General features: G+C 33.4%; 2 protein-coding genes across 5 annotated transcripts; one reads left to right on the top strand and one right to left on the bottom strand.

Annotated features, from left to right (window-relative positions):
• Nucleotides 1-10,154: 10,154 nt before the first annotated feature.
• On the top strand, nucleotides 10,155-10,907 carry LOC117911826 (cysteine-rich and transmembrane domain-containing protein WIH2-like). Its single transcript, XM_034826246.1, has 3 exons — nucleotides 10,155-10,255; nucleotides 10,387-10,537; nucleotides 10,759-10,907. Exons 1-3 carry the CDS (start codon nucleotides 10,225-10,227, stop codon nucleotides 10,802-10,804), a joined length of 228 nt encoding a protein of 75 aa, XP_034682137.1. The 5' UTR covers nucleotides 10,155-10,224; the 3' UTR covers nucleotides 10,805-10,907.
• A 3,014-nt stretch (nucleotides 10,908-13,921) lies between these two features.
• LOC117909838 (disease resistance protein RGA5-like) lies at nucleotides 13,922-21,587 on the bottom strand. 4 transcript variants are annotated; one of them, XM_034823888.1, is made up of 16 exons: nucleotides 21,230-21,587; nucleotides 17,833-19,523; nucleotides 17,633-17,702; nucleotides 17,426-17,518; nucleotides 17,264-17,332; nucleotides 17,083-17,174; nucleotides 16,921-16,984; nucleotides 16,780-16,832; nucleotides 16,578-16,641; nucleotides 16,437-16,489; nucleotides 16,231-16,294; nucleotides 16,050-16,141; nucleotides 15,887-15,950; nucleotides 15,713-15,798; nucleotides 15,235-15,301; nucleotides 13,922-14,159 (listed from the first exon to the last, which is right to left on the bottom strand). In XM_034823888.1, the coding sequence occupies exons 1-15, from the start codon at nucleotides 21,471-21,473 to the stop codon at nucleotides 15,293-15,295; spliced, it is 2,808 nt and encodes a 935-aa protein (XP_034679779.1). In that variant the 5' UTR covers nucleotides 21,474-21,587; the 3' UTR covers nucleotides 13,922-14,159; nucleotides 15,235-15,292. The 4 variants fall into 4 exon arrangements, with proteins under 4 accessions (XP_034679779.1, XP_034679786.1, XP_034679792.1 ...); XM_034823895.1 differs by having other exon boundaries at nucleotides 17,083-17,162; XM_034823901.1 differs by having other exon boundaries at nucleotides 17,426-17,482.
• Nucleotides 21,588-22,228: the final 641 nt, after the last annotated feature.

Raw genomic sequence — 22,228 nt, 5'->3', positions numbered from 1 at the left:
GACTTAAACCTTCAAGATGGCTCACAAGCGCCCTATAGCAAATGGGTTTGAGCCCCAATGGATAAGGGCTCGAAAAATGCCAAAATCGAGGGCTACCTAAAGTCCTTCAGCAGAACAGGTTGAACTAGTTCTCAACTGGTACAACCTATTGAGAAGAATTCCCAAATTTTTCTAGAAAACTCCTAAATGAGTGAGGATTCAAACAAAAGAAACGGTTCTCAATTCCGAGCCCGGATGAGTGAGAACCGGACCAAGAAAGGTAGGTGTTCCTCATGGCTGACAGAGGCAGCCAGTTATGGTGCTGAACCGGTTGAACCGGTTCCCAACTGGTTCATCCTGTTGATAAAAAATCTCAAATTTGGTCAGAAAGTTCCTAAGTGATTAAGGAAGCAAAAGAAAGAAACGGTTCTCAATTCCGAGCCCGGATGAGTGAGAACCAGACCAATAAAGGCAGGTGTTCCTCATGGCTGACAGAGGCAGCCACTTATGGGGCTGAACCGGTTGAACCTGTTCCCAACTGATTCAGCTGGTTGATAAAAAATCCCAAATTCAGTCAGAAAGTTTCTAAGTGATTAAGGAAGCAAACAAAAGAAACGGTTCTCAATTCCGAGCCCGGATGAGTGAGAACCAGACCAAGAAAGGCAAGTGTTCCTCATGGCTGACAGAGGCAGCCACTTATGGGGCTGAACCGGTTGAACCTGTTCCCAACTGGTTCAGCTGGTTGATAAAAAATCCCAAATTCAGTCATAAAGTTCCTAAGTTATTAAGGAAGAAAAAAAAAGAAACGGTTCTCAATTCCGAGCCCGGATGAGTGAGAACCAGACCAAGAAAGGCAAGCGTTCCCCATGGCTGACAGAGGAAGCCACTTATGGGGCTGAACTGGTTGAACCGGTTCCCAACTGGTCCATCCGGTTGATAAAAAATCCCAAATTTCGTCATAAAGTTCCTAAGGGATTAAGGAAGCAAACAAAAGAAACGGTTCTCAATTCCGAGCCCGGATGAGTGAGAACCAGACCAAGAAAGGCAGGTGTTCCCCATGGCTGACAGAGGCAGCCAGTTATGGGGCTGAACCGGTTGAACCGGTTCCCAACTGGTTCATCCGGTTGATAAAAAATCCCAAATTTGGTCAGAAAGTTCCTAAGTGATTAAGGAAGCAAAAAAAAGAAACGGTTCTCAATTCCGAGCCCGGATGAGTGAGAACCAGACCAAGAAAGGCAGGTGTTCCCCATGGCTGACAGAGGCAGCCAGTTATGGGGCTGAACCGGTTGAACCGGTTCCTAACTGGTCCATCCGGTTGATAAAAAATCCCAAATTTGGTCAGAAAGTTCCTAAGTGATTAAGGAAGCAAAAAAAAGAAACGGTTCTCAATTCCGATCCCGGATGAGTGAGAACCAGACCAAGAAAGGCAGGTGTTCCCCATGGCTGACAGAGGCAGCCAGTTATGGGGCTGAACCGGTTGAACCGGTTCCTAACTGGTCCATCCGGTTGATAAAAAATCCCAAATTTGGTCAGAAATTTTCTAAGGGATTAAGGAAGCAAACAAAAGAAACGGTTCTCAATTCCGAGCCCGGATGAGTGAGAACCAGACCAAGAAAGATAGGTGTTCCCCATGGCTGACAGAGGCAGCCAGTTATGGGGCTGAACCGGTTGAACCGGTTCCCAACTGGTTCATCCGGTTGATAAAAAATACCAAATTTGGTCAGAAAGTTCCTAAGTGATTAAGGAAGCAAAAAAAAGAAACGGTTCTTAATTCCGAGCCCGGATGAGTGAGAACCAGACCAAGAAAGGCAGGTGTTCCCCATGGCTGACAGAGGTAGTCAGTTATGGGGCTGAACCGGTTCCCAACCGGTTCATCCGGTTGATAAAAAAAATCACAAATTCAGTTAGAAAGTTCCTAAACCATTCATAACCAATCAACAAAAATCATGTGTGGCCTTTGTTATCCACACCCAAGCAATACAATATTCATATCAAAGGGAAGAAAAGATGATGAGGAAGGAGAAAAACATACGAAGACGAGGAAGATAAACTGTCAGCAAAGAAAATTCAGCATGCTTACCTCAGAATCTCCACCAAATATGATCCGTGTATGCCAATGATGACTCCCAAAACTAAGATGCTGTCATTCTCCTCTTCAAAGAAACCACAGTGCTGAAGCTTTCCTCACACCCTCAACTCAGAAGATGCTCCTGACCTTTTTGTTTCTCTCACCAGCAAAATTTCCCCTCTCTCAAAAAATGCCAAAAAGTCCTTTGCTCTCCTCTCTTCCCACCTTTTATACTCATACCCCTCTCAGCATTTGAGCCTCCTGGGTTCCTTCCCCTTTAGCACCGAAATCCCCTTCATCAGCATGGGAACCACACCCCTCATTACTTCTCTTAAACTTACAAGGCCAGCTCACTCCCTTCAGCTTTCAGCTTGCTTCACCACCAAGAATCCATATGGATTCGTGGTGGGCTGCAAGGAACCCAAACCAAGGCCCAAAATGGACCCACAACATTGCCCAAAACCAATCTGGAGCTTACGGGCCTGAGCCATGTAGGATTTGGGGCCCAAAATTACTAGAATTAGTGTTTTACCTCAGCTGACTCAATGAACCGGTTGAACCGGACGAACCGGATGCCCACCGGTCGAACCGATGGCAAAAAATTTTGAAAATTTGACAGAATGTTCCTAGAAGAGTAAGGAATCCATGAAAAAAAACCGGTGCATGATTCCGAGTTCGGAAGAGGGAGATATGATCAAAACAATTACCAAAAATCAGTGTTCTACACCGGCTGACTCGATGAACCGGCTGAACCGGCTGCCAACCAACTAACCGATTGCAAAAAATTTTGAAAATTTTACAGAATGTTCCTGGAAGAATAAGGAATCCATAAAAAGAAATGGTTCTTGATTCCGAGTTTGGATGAGGGAGATACGATCAAAACAAGCCCGAGTGCTCCAAACCTCAACATGCCCCTATAAACTCCAACTAAGCTAAAACATCGGGATGACCCCACTTCCTTCCTATAGCGTGATGTGAATGACTAGGAAAATGGCCATGGTGACCCTCCAAAATGAACCACATATGCACCACAATGGACCACAGACAAACCCACACGAGGCTCGGACACCGACTAAGCCCAAAAGGGGCCCTAGTGGTGCCATATGCGAACAATGGGTGGATGTGACACCCAAAGGATAAATGCCAGTGTCGAGGGACAAAATTGAGGGTCTACACAACTTTTAAAACTTACTTTTATAATCCTTGAGTCTCAGATCTTTGCAATTGTATTGTGTGATCAACTTACATACTCCATTTCATAAAGAGCATATATCAAATTTCAGTTAAGGAACTGCTATAACCATAGATTTCCTAAACACACGTCCTTAGGATCACCCAAGGGGACACACTATCTTAATCCTATGAGATGTTATGACGCCTTTATTGAGAACACTTATTTCTACCGACCTTCATCAACAATGATCCAATCCATAGGGAATGTATGACCACCTTAGGTCTCACCCGTATGCCAAAGTCATTACAAACTTTAGTACATGCTTAGTATCCTTTCAAGGTTGAGAGACCATACAATATAGTAGCATGGTGAGATCATAACTACCCAATAGCTAATGTCATGACTCACTATAGGTCTTGTCTAACATGTAACCATACACACTATTTCACTTACAATGAGAATTAACCCTATCCAAATGCTACTTGACCGAACTTCTCTATTGTACCAAAATACTTAGCCTTTTTACATAACAACTCTGGTCAAGAAAAAAACTAGAGAAAGAGTCACTATGACTTTTGTAGTATTTCAGGTATTGTCCTCAAGGACTGGCTTATGGAAATTGTCAATACTAGAATAAATGAATTGATTTTGTTTAAATTCTAAAGTGAAAAACAATATGTGAATAATGTGAAACTAAGTAAAAGAAATTAAATTAATAAAAAAAATGAATATTGATTTTAAATTCAATTAGGGTTTTCCACAATCCAACCTAGGGTATAGAAATTAGAGAAAACAAGGGTATTTTAAGTAATATGATCTTAGGGTTTTGGGATCCTTAGCCGCTCACGATCAAGTTGAGTTCTATAACTCAAAATTGCACCCGAAACCTAATTTTTCCTTTTTAAAATAGATTCCTAAAACCATCAAATGAATGAGATTGATTACCAATTTAAGATTTGACTTTTTAACCCTTCCTACTCCTTATACCTTTGTTTAGGGGCAAATAACGGTAGGGAAGACGAGGATAACTAATGATCAAGAATTACTAAGAATCACTAGTATCAAGTAATAACCTATCGTATCATTCCCTAAACGAACTCACAAGGATAGGATAAAAAAATGATAAATTGTCACCCAACCAATAATTAATCTCATTGTTATAATAATTTACCCATTGTCCCTATAGGTTTCCTAGCTCTTAGGTTTTCATGCTTCAAGCCCTAAGTTGGCTTTTAGCCTCTCATGGGGGTGATGTCACATTCACAATCCATAATAGGGTAAACATCCATAATTTGAATAAAAAGAAACTAAAAACAATATATTTAATGAAGAAGAAAAAGAAAACAAACCAAAGTTCTCGTCTTCTTCCACCTTCAATGTCAAACTCTCCCAAAAAAAATCCAAGATCCCTAAAACCTAGAATTGAGAGAGTTTATATAATATCATCAATTACCTAACATGTGGCACACTCTCATTGGCTACTTATTACAAAATAATTTCCTAAAAATGATTAAAAAAATAATAAAATGGTGATTTCTAGTCGTGTGGGGTCCACTAAGGGTGGATGAAGTGCCCTAAATGCAATTCCCGAAGTAGAGGAGGCGAAACATCAAAGTAGTAGTGGGTGAAATCGAAATTGGTGTCATTTCGAAGTGGATTTCGAATTCATAAGTTGAATAGATGCAATTCCCGAGGTAGAGGAGGCGGAACATCAAAGTGGCAGTGAGTGAATTCGAAATTGGTGTCATTTCGAAGTGGATTTCAAATTCATAAGTTGAATTTCGAAATCATAAGTTGAATTTCGAAATCATTTTGAAATGACCCTTTAGCTTGGTGCAGTTGACTTCAAATGGCCATAACTTCTTCATTTAGCTCCAATTTGCAAACCGTTTGAAGAATTGGACTCCTGAATTCCCGAGCTTCGAAACGATATATAGTATGTATACAATGGACTCTAGGAAATGCTCTAAATTGTCCTTAATTCAGAGTATATAATTCCATCAGATTTTTGAGTTTTAAATTTCCATGCAGCTGAATCTTGCTTCATGCCTCATTTCCCATGTTTTCTTGCCTTCTTTATTACTCCACAATGGTCATTTATTATCTTCCAAATGCATTATATCCTCGTCTTGCCTTTCCTTATGGTCCATGAGTCTTGACTCACTTATTTCCTCATTTAGCCCTTTCTTGATCTTTCAAAATCTAAAGTGATTCAACTTGCACCATTTTCTTCCCTTGAACCTGAGATAAGTCTCCAAAGTACAAATTAAACTCATGGCTAGGGCCTTAAAATTGATTTAGGTCAAGTTGGGTGATTTGAATGTCTTTTGGTGCACAAGTCATATAGAATATGTGCCATTAGAGCACATATTTTGGCTCCAATCAACTACTTGTCCCTCAAATTGAAGCTAGTGCACTATAACTTCAAATGGATTGCTTAATTCCGTGAATTAGCTATGAACTAATCATTTACTTGAAAGGAGCCTATGACTTAAATCTTTCATGTAATTCCTAAACCATTCAAGTCATGTATAATGAAAAAGATGTCAGGTCAGAATGCTTATAAGGTATAATGCAAGAAATAAATTAGGAATCAAGAATCTTATTAATAAATAATAAATCCAACATTTTTACATCATGTCATGTCTTTATGGGCTCTATCTTAACAACTATATCTCAAACAAAGTTAAGATGTGTCAATGTTTCCTTTCCACTTAGCCATTTTGTTGAGAGTTGCTAAGAGTATCAAGGATAGAGTTGAGACATACCTTTGATTTTTCTGAAAGAACAAAACAATAATTATAAGATCTCTCTTCTAATTCTTTGAATTGAAAAATCATGAAAAGTACTTCTTCTCTCATTTCGTAAAATGGTTAAAAAAAAATATTCTATACAAAAGGCAATAGAGAAGTTTCAAGTTATAGATTTCCTTTTGAGGGTAAAATTACTATACAACATTTCTAGCAGAATTTGAAGTATTTGGAGCCCTTAACCAAATAGTTTGTCCTTTATTTTTGGATGAAATCCTATGTTTTTTTTACATAAATCCAAAAGACTAAAACATTTAGCTGGAAAAAACCTATTGCCAAAAGTAATTAGTGGAAATTCATTAAATTCCAAAATTATGAAATGATCCAAACTCTTATAAGGTTTGGGTGTTATATGGTTTAATGTGCCTTTTTCATTATCTAGTTAAGATTCTTAGAAGTCTTTCATTTAATTAATTTCTTCTTTAAGAGGTAATATTCATACTTTGAATTAAATTGTATTTTTATTTTATTTTCCTTTCAGGAGATTGGTTTTTCTACCTTATTATCATGGGTTAGGTAGTTGGCAATCTTAGGACAAATCTTCTAGCTCAATGTCTTTAAATCTTCTTCTAACATGCTTATCTTTAATAATAATAAGAAGGGTTCTTTAGTCGTCTTGATATATGCTAGAAGTAGTGGTAAGTAGTTTTGGGAGTATGAATGGTTAAAAATTTGGGAAAAAAAATAAACCAAATTTTCATTTGTAATTGCTTTTGATTCAAACTTGTTTGGAAACTCAAATTTGGTAATGATGAAATAAACTCAAATTAATTGAGGTTTATAATTGATCCAATCTTTAGGCAATCAATCTCTAGTAGTAATCGGGAGGAACCATTTAGTTATAGATATATATACACACACATGATTGTGAGGATGTCATTATATATTGTATCAAAGTTGATCATTGATCCTAGTATAGAAGTAGTTTTTGTTTAGCCTTGTAAGGGGTGTTTGTTTATTTAGTCTCTCAATCCAATGGGACATAATGAGAACATTGCATATGTATCAGGGGTGATTGCAATATTTTATATCGCATAAAGGAAAAAGTTTCTAACATTATACATATATGAGCTACTTTTAACCAAATAAATATGTTTTAAAGCCGTGAGAGCCCATTGGACCTAAAGTGGATAATATCTATATGATTGAGAGTAGATAATTACAAATGGTATTAGAGTCGATCCCCAACCTAGTGTGAGCATTTCGTCTATTTGACTTTTCAATCCCATGGAAAATAATGAGGATGTTGTATCTGTATGAGGTTGATTTTGATATCTTACATCAAATAAGGGAAAGAGTTAAAGATATTATAAATTTATGAATTCTTAACCATCTAGACATATTTTAAAGCCTTGACCTATTGGATTTAGAGTGGACTATTTTTACATGGGAGGGAGTTAGTCTTCATAAATGGTATTAGAGTTGATCTCCGAACTCAGTGTGGGAGTTTGCTTATTTGAATCCATAAGATATTTTTGTTTGTTTGGTCCCTCAATCCTATGGGACACAACTAGTAGGATGTATCTACATGGAGGGTGATTGTGATATCTCACATCAGATGAAAGAAAATTTTCCTAACACTAGATATATAGGCTACTCTTGACTATATAGATACGTTTTAAGGATGTGAAGACCTACTGAATTTAGAGTGGACAATTCTATATGAGAGGAAGTGAGTTGTTCTAAAGCTTAGTGAGAAAATTCATGGCTTTTTTATTGGAAAATTAGGTTTATTTAAGTGATTTTCTCACTAAAAGGAGTTTCATTAATTGTTGGCGGAAAAACCAAAAATTCTCCTTGACTAGGTATTAAAGGGTGCCCCATATTTTGCTCAGGTACTGAATGCAAGTTTAAAATGAATCTCAAAGATGGACTACACCTAGAGAGGGGGAGGGTGTGAATAGATGTTGTTGAATAATTTTAAAAAAGGTCTCCTAACACAAATTATCCAACCTTAGATTTTTTTTATAATTTTTCATTTTCTCTTCTAACACTTTCTAACACAGGGTAAAGATCACATTCAAGTATGAGTGCAACAACAAACCCCCAATAATTGTCAAATGCAAGCCACATGCAAATGCATTAACACTCCCCAACATAGTTCATAAGAATAATTTCTCATTGACTCAAGTTTCCAATTCTACTAAATAGCATTGCCTAAAATAAAGAAAGAAACTATCCATGATATTCAAATCAAATCACATCTATATTAGCTAATTGTTATTCCCTTCAACTATATCCACAAGTATAAAATGAAAAATTAAATTTGAACATTCATCAAAAAGGAGAATAAGAGAAAGAGAGATAGTGACACCAAAATTTACGTGGAAAACCTTCGAAGAGATAAAAAAAACCATAGATCTATAATCGATCAAAGATTCCAATATGAAGAATAGACAATGTATACAAGGTTTTACCTAAGTTCTCCAATCCTTCATGGACTACTTGACCAACACCTTCACACTTTAACTACATACCTTCATCTTCCAGAATGTACTCGACATCGTGACCAAGCTTGATCTTGACCTCCTCTTGAAGCTCACTCAAGAAGAAAAACAGGTTTTTACCCAAATCAATAGTTTTAAAATTAAAAGATGAATGAGGGAATCAACCCATATTTTTTTTTTCTCAAGAAAATCCGTAAAAAACAATTTGGAACATAGTAGGAAAGTTAGATTTTCTTGACAACCAAACACCCCAAATTAGGAAAGGAATGAGATAACCAAAGGGGAAACGACTATAGTGTCTCCACTCTTCAGGAAGCAATTTTTTTTTCTATTTAAGTGAAAGGAAACCCTTGATCCAACATATGACATTAAATTTAGAAATTACAACCTAAATTGATCCAACCTAGAGTTGGATCGATCTTGGAATAAGGCATGTTGAATACTTAGTAAAAAAAAAAATGCTTCTCCAATTCCCAAAACAATATTTCAAGAAAACGACAATTTGAAAACAATGTTGATTCAATTTCATCAAATTCCAACCTCAGTTGCTTACCTTGATTCATTAGCAAATTCAACAGCTTGATCATGTTTAGGCAAGTAGTTCAACGAGGATTTGAAGAAACTAAGTTAGGGACACTTAAGAATTTTGTCCAAAATTGACAACCTAACTAAACACTCATACAAGTGTTGGCCATAAGAAGATGGTGTGAAGCTGAGGAACAAAGTGCACTAGACAAGTTGTCTTTGGGTGGATTAAAGTATTCAGACTAGTTAAATTGATCACTGTATTCAATTAATCTTAATGAGTGTGGATATCTTGTAATTATCTCAATCTCTTTGGAGTTTTTCCATGTAAAAAAATCTCCATTCTCTCAACTGGCTCAATCTCTTTTTTCCAGTTATGTCAATCGCATACATCCTTGAATCTCTTGACAGGGATTATGGATTGAATTGGTTTATCCGTAACAAACTTCTCGCTGTTTCAATTGGGAAAGTATTGGAGATATAAGTTTTCTTTTTTATATGTAATTACTTTGTTTGTCAAGGATGACTAGATATTACATGTTGGGGGCAGTTGGCTGTATTATATCATATTGGATGTGATTGAATTGAAATCTCCCTTTGCCTTGCTTGTTAAGAATATGATGCAAAATGATGCCGGAGAACATTGTGTGGATCATTCTACATATGCAGTGCATAGAATTCCTATTGGGAGTGTTGCTTATCGTGCTTGTAATATATTTTTGGTGTTGAGATTTCTACATGTATTCAACTTTTTCTAGGATTATTCTATTCTGTTTTTGATTCACACCTCTTGTCCCCCCTCTAGGTCTTGAGATGAGAACTTCTTTTCAGAAACCATAGAGTAGGGCTGGGTTAAAGACAGAAACTAGCCTAATGAGAGAGGAGAGAAGGGAAAAAACAAAAAAAGAAAGGAAAAGAAGGAAGAGGAGCAGGAGAATATGTGGGAAAGGGCTATGCCCAATAAAAAAAGGAAAAAGAGAGTAGTTGTGCCTGGGAAAGGACCAGGAAGGTGAAAAGCCACTTCTCACGCGTTGTCGCAGCTCACGTAAGCCTGGTCTATCTATTACCAACTCCACCTTCTTTCTCTGGCTTTTTCCTTCTATATAGGCTATTGTTTTCAATCATTCTTCCACACAATCTAAATTCCATCTTCTTCTCTATAGCTGCTTCTCTCTCTTTCTTTTCTTTCTGAAGTTTCAGAGGATTAAGCTTTCTCCAAACATGAGTAACTCCTATCAACACCAACCTCCTGGTAACTTTACTTTCAGTCTTCCACCTATTTTTCCAAGCTGCATTTGATTGCTTGGAAATGGTAACTTAGACCTAGAGTCTCCAATTTCTCATGAACTCACAGTACTTTGTTTGCTTTTCTATCTACCGCAGTGTATCCACCACCACCTGCCGCAGCATACCCGGGAGGACCTCATGTGGCTCCACCTTCAGCCGATTATCCCATGAAAGATGGTCATGGCTACCCTCAAAATCCTGCTTCAGTAGAATCAAAGGCCAAGGGTGATGGATTCTGGAGAGGATGGTACGTGAAAAGCTTTATGTTCTCTTCGTTTTGTGTATATATTATTTCCAATTGCTTATCTACAGACACAAAATTATTATTATTATTATTATTATTTTTAAAGGTTACAACTACGTTATTGGGTTTCTTCCAAAAATTCCTTGGTGTCGTTTTAGATTTTATGATCATATGTGAGTATGTAGAAATGGAGAGGACTGATGCATTTGATTTTCGATTTGTAGTTGTGCTGGCATGTGTTGCTGCTGCCTTTTGGATGCTTGCTTCTGAGGATTCGGAGAAAGAGTGTTTAATTTGTTGTATGGAAAAATAAAATATGTGATTTGATTGTATACTCGTATGCTTTTATATCTGATATTATTATTATTAGTTACTTGGTTTGATTCTTTTGTATTATGAACATCATCTATCGATTTCTATTTTTTTCTTTTTTTGTTTTCAACCATTTTTGACATGAGTCAATTATGCCTGAAAATGCAGAACTTTGTTGGCATCCAAACAAATGTTAAACTAATAACTTATTTTATAGTAATTTTAGGAAGTACTTCAAATATTTTTAACGTTAGAAATTTTTATTATTCAAGTGTTAAAAAGTTTAAAAACATTTTCTAAAATTAATACTAAATACACTTTAATAATTGTGTGATGGAAGAGACAATGATTTCCATTTTGATATCTGCCTAACCACATATCATACCAGAAAGTTATTGTTATTTTTAAGTCTTAAAGGTCTTTTGTAATGACGCTCTTTTGAACACTTAAAACTAAAATGCATTTAATGATAAATAACTTTAAAAATAAATTTTTAAAAATGATTTAATACCAATCTATTAAAAAAAAAAAAAAAAAGGTAACTTTTACTATAGAAGGTCCAAAAAGCCAATTACACACTTAATGAAATTTTCTAAACAAATTTAAATAGAAGTATGATAATCTTAATTTAGGACCTAAACTATCAAGATTGAGAATGATGAATATGTACGTAGTCTTGCTTATTAATCCAAAATTTTAATTTTTTTTAAGCAATTTCTAATTTCATTAATTAATTAAAGAGTATTTAGGAATTTGAGTGGTAGAAAAATCCAATTATATCACAAGACCCATAATATATGTGTAAAATCGCCTATAAAGTCTCATAGAAATATCGTAAATGTTAAAATCATGGTCCAATGGAACTATAAAACAAATCCATTAAATATGGAAAGTAAGTGCATAGGTTTATTTAAGCTTCGATGCTACCTTTTTTCAAGAGGCTTATATTGACCAACACCTATACTTTGTTTTCACACGCTATATAGCATTTAATGTTCTTTAACAAATACTTAAATTCTTTTGAGATTAATTGATCAACTATCAAGAACTCTACATGGAATATGAATTTAGTTTTTAAGAATCATTGGTAGGATAATGACAATCTCATATTGGGACATATAAAAAACTTTCAACACAATTATAAACATATTTATATGTATGATAAAAACCAATGTTTTTAAAACTGAACCACTTAACGAACCATAAAAGTTATTAGTTCATAATTCAGTGATGGAATCAGTGGTTGAACCGCGATCAAATCAATGACGTTATAAATATATAATTTATATTTTGTTAAAATAAAAAATAATTTTAAAAAATTATAAATATAAATAAAATAAAAAATCAATAATATTTATTTATTTTTATCTTTTATATAAATATATTAATATTTTAAAGTTTATTAAATAAAACATATATAATATTACATATTGAAAATTGAAGTGTATTATGTCATTAATTAATTAATTATATATATATATCCTATTATCTTATAAGTTTAAAAAAATATTTGGTATTTGAGATGATTTTATTATGTTTTTTACAACTCTCGCACAAACAAATGAATAGCATATATAAATGCTGATTGTTTTTTAAATTAGTTAGTTTTGTACGTCTTGTCCCCCATTGGAAAGGCAAGAGCATAAAAAATGCCTTTAAAACCCTCATTCAGCCGCATCACAACTGGCCATTGGGCCATGGAGGGTTGGGTCGTGAAGGGTGCTAGGCCCATTGGTAAATGAGGCCTGTTTTTGGAAAAAAATTTAAAAACCCAAAGAGCTAGATGAACCGAATCGCCCCATTTCTGTCCAATTCAACGGTTCAATCTTCGGTTCCTTTGGTTCAATGCCGATCCAAAGCCCCTTTCAACTTAAAACCCTAATGATGAGTTAGGTTTAGCAACACTTTTTAAAATAATCCTAAAAAATTAGTAATGCAACAATTTATATAATATTCTCTATATTTTCAATTATTACATAGGACATTATAGGCAAGATATTTGAAAATAATTAAGGAGTGTTTGGTAAAACTTAATACTTATTCCTTAATAACTTAAGTTGACTTTAAATTAAATTATACTTTAACCTGAATTTGATTTTCGCTATTAACTTCTATCTCGTTGGCTTCTTTCTTAAAGTTTAAGAGGATTAAGCTTTGTTCAAACATGATATATTAAACATGACTTAAGTTGCTCAGAAATGGATTCTTAGGAGGAAATTCTCCAATTTCAAATGACTTCACAGTTTGAAATTGCTTTGGTATTATCTATGAATTCAAGTTAAGACAACTCAATTTTGTTGTCTGTTGCTTACCATCATGCTATTTTGAAATAGAAGAGGAATGGCTCAAGTTCCATTAATTTCGTAAAAATTATTTGTTGGAAGTACTGAGTGGTTAATTGCCACAGCAGCTGCGGATTGAGGAAGTGCATCAAGGAGGGGCAAATTTAATGACTATAAATCAAACAAATAAAAAATTTAGACTAAGAATTATATGTATAAAACTTTTTTTTTTCTTGGAAATTTTAAATTATAATTTGGTTATTAATCAATGAACCATTTAAATATACTTAGAAAAGGTTAAACGTGTTAAACAAATATTTAATATCTGTAACATAACTTTTTTTTAAAAATATTTTTCATATTAAAAGTGTTTTCTAAAATTACTGGCAATCAGACCCTTATTTTAAAACCCTCCAAAAAAAAAAAAAAAAAAAGGAAAAAAGTAAAATAAACCCTCCAAAAATTATTCAAATGTTAGGCATTCTTAGTAGTATATAATTAAGTCAAAGATAATACCCTAAGTAATCAAAAGACATTATCCAATACTAATTTTAGCCTAAACACATAAATTTATAAATACTTTGGAATCATATGATGAAAAATGGAAAAGAATTTGTAAATGGGGAACATGAAGATAGACTCTTCAATTTGAATCCAACTATTTGATATAACATCCTCATCTTACTACTCTGTCTTGTCAGATTGTTCGGATACCATTTTCTAGAGCATAATCCCTCAGCCAGGTTTGATATTCAAGCTCATATATATATGTTGGACCTCTTTATATGGCAAATATGATCCAAATAAATTCTAAATACATCCATAACACGACATTGTTTATAAAAGAATCCCATACCGGTACAATCAATTAATTAATATATCAAATTTGATACCATGTTAGAATATAATATATGTTAAAAAAAATTCCTGACAAGTATTCCATCTCCAACTTATTGCATCAAATAGAAAGTAAGTAGACTTTAAAATTCCCAAACTTCAAGTGTTCTTTATTACGTCTTGTGGATATGAATCTGGAAAATAAAGCTTGGGGTTAGTTTTGAATAGACTTCAAGTATCCTAAATAGACTATTCTCATTCCCAACAGAAATTATAAAGAAAAAATTCCCATGCCCTACAATTGCTTATGAATATAAACTCATTCATATTTTTAAAAATTATTAAATAGGTGAGAATGAAAATTTTATTTTTTATGTTACAGTATTTAATAATATTTGTTATTGAACTCTAAGAGATTGTATAAAAGAGATTACATAAAAAAACCATGTATTCAATAAATCTAGATTGCTTAGTGTATATATTCCTCACTCAATGGTAAAATTTTCTAGCAATTTTAGGGAAACTCAAAACAATGCATAAGAGAGGGATACCGATGGCAATAGGGCAGGTTTGAGGCAAGTCACCCTCATTCCAACCTTGTCTCATTTATTTATATCCATGCCCATCCCCACCCCAAAAAATAATTTTTCTTTTAACTTTTTTTTAATTTTTAATTTTTATTTTATTTATTTTTTTTTATGTTTTAAATTTTAGTAAAAATAAATATAATTTATAAATAAAAAATATTATTGATATTTATAATTTAATTTTTTGAAAAGTAATACTTTATTTATATTAAAAAATGAAAAAAAAACTAAAATAATTTTTTTTATTAAAGTTATATATAATTAAGGCGGGGTGGGGTCGGTCACGACAAAGTCATACCCAAACTTGTCTCAGGTTTCTAAGAACTTCTCAAACCCGTCCTAAACTCGTTTATATTTATCCCAAACCCTTTCCATTAGGGGCAGGGTGAGTATTCGAAAAAAACCCGCCCCATTGCCATCCCTATTTTAGGATCCTTAAAATCACTAAACCCCTAAGTTGTATTCCTTAGGGATTTAGCCTAGGTTACAATTTTACCCAAACTCATAAAATCATGCATGCAAACACAAAAATGAAATCATTTTTTTTTAAAATAAAAACCATACATATCAAATTATATATAGGTTCACCTTATTGAAGTAATTTAAGAAAGAAAAAAAAAACATAGAATAATAACTAAATTTTATGGATGTAAAACAAAAAATATGAAAGAAAAAAACATACCTCCTTATTTCACAAATCTCTCCTATGTCAGTTCAGCTTTACAATCTCCCTCGTTCCTCTATTCATTCTACAAGAAGATGTCAAGAGTGAATTCCAAAAACAAAAAAGATGTACTTCTACTAGAAGAAATTAGGATACCGTGGCCTTTTTGGCCACGTTGTTTTAGTTTTTCTAAAATCAGCTCTAAAAATATAATATTTGACAACATTTTTTGAAAATAGTTGTCAATTGTTTCCAAAATAAAAATCTTATTAAGAACTCAATATGAAACTAGCTTCACCTATTACCTATCAAGTTATTAATTATACACTTATACATAATGCAAAAGTTTCTTAAACTTCTCCAATTTTTCATTTGTTACATAAAACACTCTTAACAAAAAAAAAAATTGAAAACAATTATCAAACAAACCCTTATAAAGATTGATTTTTACTTTCTTATTTTCAATAAATTTTTATACTATAAAATAAACTTTTACCACAATAGGAGAAACAAGACGAGATTCATCTGATATGAGCTTATTTGTGCTTCCCTCCACAACTTTGTTCACCACTTGATCATTATCTTTACTCCAAAACAACCAAGAAAGGACATAGTTAGGCTTTTTTCAGTAGAAAATAATACTAGTAGAACTAAAATATGGAAAATCTACCTCCTTGTTTCACAAGTCCCTTGGATTCTTCAACTTTGGTATCTGCTTTGGTCTCTTCCTTGCGCTAGAAAGAATAATCCAAGAGCCAAAACTTAAGAAATGTTCTCTCTTTTCTTTTTCTTTGAACCCTATAAAAAAACATTAATAGAGAGTAGAATCCTACCACAATAGTAGATGTAAGATTTGGTTCATTCGTCAATTCCTTGCTGGTGCTTCGGTTTTCACCCTCAACTTTGTTTGGCACTTGATCGTTATCTTTACTCCAAACAACCAAGAAAGAACACTAGTTAGCTTTTTTTTCAGTAGAAAATAATACTAGTAGAACTAAAATATGGAAAATCTACCTCCTTGTTTCATAGGTCCCTTGGATTCTTGAACTTTTGTATCTGCTTTGGTCTCTTCCTTACCCTAGAAAGAATAATCCAAGAGCCAAAACTTAAGTAATTAATGTTCTCTCTTTTCCTTTTTTTTTGAACCCTATAAAAAACATTAATAGAGAGCAGAATCTTATCACACTAGTAGATGTAGGATTTGGTTCATTTGTTAATACCTTGCTGGAGTTTGCTTTTTCACCCTTAACTTTGTTGGGAACTTGATCATTATCTTTACTCCAAACAACGAAGAAAGCACACTAGTTAGGTGTTTTTCAATAGACAATAAAAGTAGTGGAACTAAAATATGGAAAATCTACCTCCTTGTTTGACAAGTGCCTTGGTTTCTTGAACTTTGGTATCTGCTTTGGTCTCTTCCTTACCCTAAGAAAGAATAATCCAAGAGCCAAAACTTAAGTAATGTTCTCTCTTTTCCCTTTTTTTGAACCCTTCAAAAAACATTAATAGAGAGCAGAATCTTATCACACTAGTAGATGTAGGATTTGGTTCATTTGTTAATACCTTGCTGGAGTTTGCTTTTTCACCCTCAACTTTGTTGGGAACTTGATCATTATCTTTACTCCAAACAACGAAGAAAGCACACTAGTTAGGTGTTTTTCAATAGACAATAAAAGTAGTGGAACTAAAATATGGAAAATCTACCTCCTTGTTTCACAAGTGTCTTGGTTTCTTGAACTTTGGTATCTGCTTTGGTCTCTTCCTTACCCTAGAAAGAATAATCCAAGAGCCAAAACTTAAGTAATGTTCTCTCTTTTCCTTTTCTTTGAATCCTATAAAAAACATAAATAGAGAACAGAATCTTACCACACTAGTAGATGTAGGCTTTGGTTCATTTGTTAATACCTTGCTGGAGCTTGCTTTTTCACCCTCAATTTTGTTTGGCACTTGATTATTATTTAGGTTTCAGAAATCAAAGAACCAGGTTCAATAATCAAATTTGTTGGTAAAACAAAGCTCCTTAGAAAAAAGAATAAGAACCGCCTACCTCCTTTCACAGGTTCCCTAGATTTTTCTGTTGTCATTTCTTCTTCCTCCTCCTTTCCACTGTTTTGTTCTAAAAGAAATATACAAAAACAAAATTAATATGAATGCTAAGGTCTTATTTCATGGTTTCTTTCATGTTCCACACTGGTAGAGATGATCATACCGAAGCATGTGCTACATGATCTGATCCATCTGATACAACCTTGCTTGGTTTCGCTTTCTGGAGTTACAGCATTGCTCAACACTTTGTCATCATCTTAGTGCCAATAAAAAAATAAAATAAAATAAAAAATAATAATTTGTTCAGAAGAATGCAAAACTCCTAAATCAACACAACAGAAGGAAAAATATATATAAAAAGCCTTGCAACCTTGTTTAGGAATTTGGCTAGATTCTTGGATATGGCTCGCTTTCATCTCCCCGATCATCTTCTCCTCACCCTGAAAGAAAAAACCAAATGAGAAACTAGAATTTGTAAGCTTAAGGTTTTTGTTCCCGCTGTTTCTAATTCTTTTCTTAATAGAACAGTTGAAAAAAGCGAAAAAACAAAAACAAAAAAGGAAAAAAAACCTGAATTGGAGTATCTTGCTTTGTCTCAGTAGCTTTGTTTTCTCCACTCTTTTCATCTTCTTCATAAGATTCTTTTCCCCAAACTTCGTCCCCTTTCAAGGTCTTTATTTTCTCAAAATATTTCAGATCAGGAAAATCTTTCAACAATATTTTATCGTCCGTCTGGAAGTCGTCCAGATATTTCAGACGTAGAATCTTGACCTTCCACTTCTGATTTGTTTCTGTAGCCAAACCATCGAGTTTCCCTCCTCTGATATATAAACTTTTTAAATTGAATAAGAGGCTAGGCTTCAACCATTCTGGTTGATTTTTAAAAGGGATGCACCGAAGGTCGAGTTTCTCTAATTTTGAAGGGAATAAGAAGGACTTCCGTGCGTCTCGTTCATGTTCTTCCTCGGACTGTGCAGAACCTTTTGGCTTTACTTCTGCCACTTCTTTCCATGTTATTGTTAGGACCCGAAGATTTTGAATATCTTTCAAGCTATGAAGCTCTTCTTGTTGAGCAAGATCTTGGCTTCCTATATATATGCTTAGCTTCCTTAGTTTCTTCAACTGAGAAAGATCCATCAGCTTGCCAGATCTTCTTCTTGAGGTTTCTATCACAAATCCTTTCAGCACTTGCAGAGAAAATAACTTGTCAAGACCCTTGGGCATGCTTTCGAGCAAGTAACACTCTGAGAGATCCAAGTGTGTGAGCTTCCTCAATGATGAGATATCCGGAGGCAACCTCTCCAAATTGTGACATGCCCTGAGATCAAGGATTTGGAGGAGAACAAGATCAACAACTGAAGAAGGTAACTCAGTTATTCTTGACATTCCTCGGAGGCTGAGATACTTGAGGTGCGTCAAAGCCCCCAAGTGTTTCAAGAAATCTTGGTTTTCCACTTCGACATGGTGATCTGCAGCATGCTGCCACCTCCCCAGTTGAAGAACTGAAACCCTATTCAACTTGGAAAACCACTCCTCTTTAATATCAACATATTTCTGATCTATATTGAACAAAGTTACAAAGGGCAGCTGATATTTCTGATCTCTATTGAACCAAGGTAAAGAGGGCAGCTGATCTTCCGATTCATCTGTATTTGGAGGAGTTACCGTTTGATTGATCTTCAAATCCTTTGCAAAGCATATGCGGCGTGATTGAGAAGAAACATCAGTTGGTGCCCCTCTCCTATCCAGATCAAAGAACTCGGCCTTTTTAGCGACTGTGATCACCATACGCCGAATCCAAGGGTGCATTGTGCAGCTGTCCACGACTGGACTTTCTGGACTTTCTTTTTTATCCTGCTTAGCTTTCTTGTATTTTGGATATATCAAGCCCATGTCTATCAGCTTTTGGAAGTATTCTTCTCCCACTTCCTCTGCGGTTTTCTCCCTGGTCTTCCTGACAAAGCCCTCCCCGATCCACCAGTAAATCAGTTGCCTCTTCATGATGATGGCTTTTTCTGGAAAAATTGCAAAGCATAGCAAACACATCTTCAGCGGAAGATCAAGAATAGTGTAGCTAAGCTCGAGAGTAGCCATTGCTGGGGATTCAAGAATACTCTCCTCGATGCCTAAAGCTAACCATTCATCAGACATTTTCCTCCCATCAGATTGAGCTTCTTCTTTCCGCGGTTGCGACACTTCGTACTTATCAAGGTTGATTTCGGAAATCAAATCTTTTATGCTCCGCAAGCATTTATCGATGCCTTGTTTAGGTTCAACATCCCGGTAGCCACCACCATGCAATACAACAAATGTGAGATTTAGAAACAAATTTTTCTGGTTAAGACTAAAATTTTGTCATTAATTATGAATTTTGCTCTTACAAAATTACTTTTTGTCACTAAAATTTGCCACTAAAAAATTGACATAAAAAATTGCCAATCCTGCTATATGGGGGATTTTTTTTTTAATGAAAAAAAATACATATATTTATAATGAAATTATTTGTTATTAATTTTAAATTTTCAATGATAAATAATTTTCATGAAATACACATATTTGTAATGAAATTATTTGTTACTAATTTTCAATTTCTAAATGATTTTCTCAAAAATATATTTACAATTTATAATTGTTAATCTATTATAAGACTAATGTATTACGAAAAAAAGAAATTTTAAATTAGAAAATCACTTACTCTTTTGTAACAATTGCTTTATCATCAAAGCATTTATTTAATTTTAACGCCGGTGGCTAGTGACAAAAATAGTAATACTCATGTTTTATAAAAAATATTTTAATATGACAAATTATTTTTGTCTGTGCTTATATATATATATATATGGCGAGGAACACATAAATATCTATTTCCTATTATATCATATGATAGTTAATCATAAAAAATAAAAAAAATCAATATATATATATATATATATATATATATATATATATATATATATATATATATATATATATATATATATTTGATAATGAATAAATATAATCACAATAATATTTGTTATTTTGCACACATAAAATATAAAACTTAGAAAGATTTAAAGTTGATTTCTCATTCTTTATATAAACAATTTTATTTTAAAATATTTTTTTTTCTTTAGTATTTTTTAAAGATAATAATATTTGTATGTAAATAAGAATTTATAATTTTATGAAGTATGACTTGAAATCTTTAATTTTTTTTCTTAATCTTTTATTATTTCATTGATATAATTGTGAAAAATAACCCTAATTCAAGATCAGTAATTATAACGGTCAAATCAATTAAAAGTATAGTATACATTTTTAAAAATTAATTCATTTGTAGATGAGATGACAAAAAGAAATGTTTTCATAGTAAAAGGTTATAATTTTGAATCACAAAAATTGCAAGTTAATACTATAATTATTAAAGGCTAAAATATCTTCCCTATGGACTTTGAGATATGTATGAGAGGTGTCATCTAGAATTTAGAAATGAACCCAAATTTTATAAAACATTTGAAAATGATGAACAATACATTATTATAAAATAAAATAAAAATCTTTTTGCCACAAAATTAGATTCATTATTAAAGAAACTTATTTTGTGATGAAAACTTTCATCATAAAAAATATATATTTGGTGATCAAATTGTATTATTTTTTCATAAAAAAAAAAATTCATGACAAAATAGTAGGACTTAGTGACAAAATTTTGTTATTTTCTATCTTGGTGATGAACAATAAATACTATTGTATTATTTTCATCATAAATAATTATCTTGGTGATGATTTTTTCATAAATATAATTATTCAATGACATTTCAAGTTCCTTTTTTTTTTTTTTTTTTTTTTGCATCACCAAGAAGATTCAAAGATCATGACTTTCTAATACAATGCATTAATAGTGACAAATTATTATTTATCTATGACAAAGACTTTCGTGGCAAAGAGTGATATTTGTTATAGTGATATGTAGCACTGAAAATACCTTGAACAATTTCAGCATCTCGCTTGCCATCATCATATGCAGCATTGTCGATAGCTTGTTCAAGTTCGGCAATCTTGCTCTTCAGCTCGTCCTCAAAGTGCTTCAGTTTAGGAAACAAGTCTCTGTTTTCTTCGAACCACTTTTTTATTTCGTCATAGATAGGGTCCACAGGTTTCTTGCTGACTTTATCAACAAGTTCAAGCACATGCGACACGGTTTTTTCAAGTGTTCTTCGTGTAGGCATTGTGGAAACTGAAAGACAAACCAAAGGAAGCAAGGCTGACGAAAATAGATTGAGAGTAGAAGACCAAAATAGATTGGACGAAGAAGAACAGAAACGATTAAGGAGAAAGCCAGAGGCAGGTTTTTTTTTTTTTTTGAAGAGGGTAATGTGATGAGATTTATAAAGATAGTAAAGCCAAAGTCACCGCTTGCAAGAAATGAAAAAGAGAAATGGAGAATGTGGGGAAGGCATAGATTCTCAGGCAGGGGAGATTTATAAAGATAATAAAGGCAAAGTCACCGTTTGGAAGAAAAGAAAAAGAGAAATGGAGAATGTGAGGAAGGCATAGCTTCTAAGCCAGATGCAAGTATTCTTTTCCTCTTTCCATGCTGTGCTTGATGTGTGGGGCAAAAGTGCTTTAGAATAATATCATTCTCTGAAATTGAAAATTTGAAACCCCCATTACAATAAAATTAATTATTTTTAAATGATTTTGTTCTTTTTATTTTTTCCAAGATTCTACACTAGAACATACTTTTTTTTTTTTCTTTTCATAAAGTTTAATTTCTCAATTAGAAAATTGAAAAGTAAGATTTTAATTATTTGAAAGCTTACTTGATTGATGGGTAATGCTTAAAATCTTTATGGTATAAACCCAACTTTAGATGGTTGATTGTCTTCAAATTGATAAATGAAAGTTTTTTTTATTCATTTTTTCATTCGTTCATGTACAGAGTGTATATAGAAGGTAATCATCATTCTAAGAATGGAAAAGA

Source organism: Vitis riparia, chromosome 3 (assembly GCF_004353265.1).
Source record: "Vitis riparia cultivar Riparia Gloire de Montpellier isolate 1030 chromosome 3, EGFV_Vit.rip_1.0, whole genome shotgun sequence".
Classification (NCBI taxonomy): domain Eukaryota; kingdom Viridiplantae; phylum Streptophyta; class Magnoliopsida; order Vitales; family Vitaceae; genus Vitis; species Vitis riparia.
The sequence above is the reverse complement of the archived record's forward strand: the minus strand, read 5'-3'. Positions and strand labels throughout refer to the sequence as shown.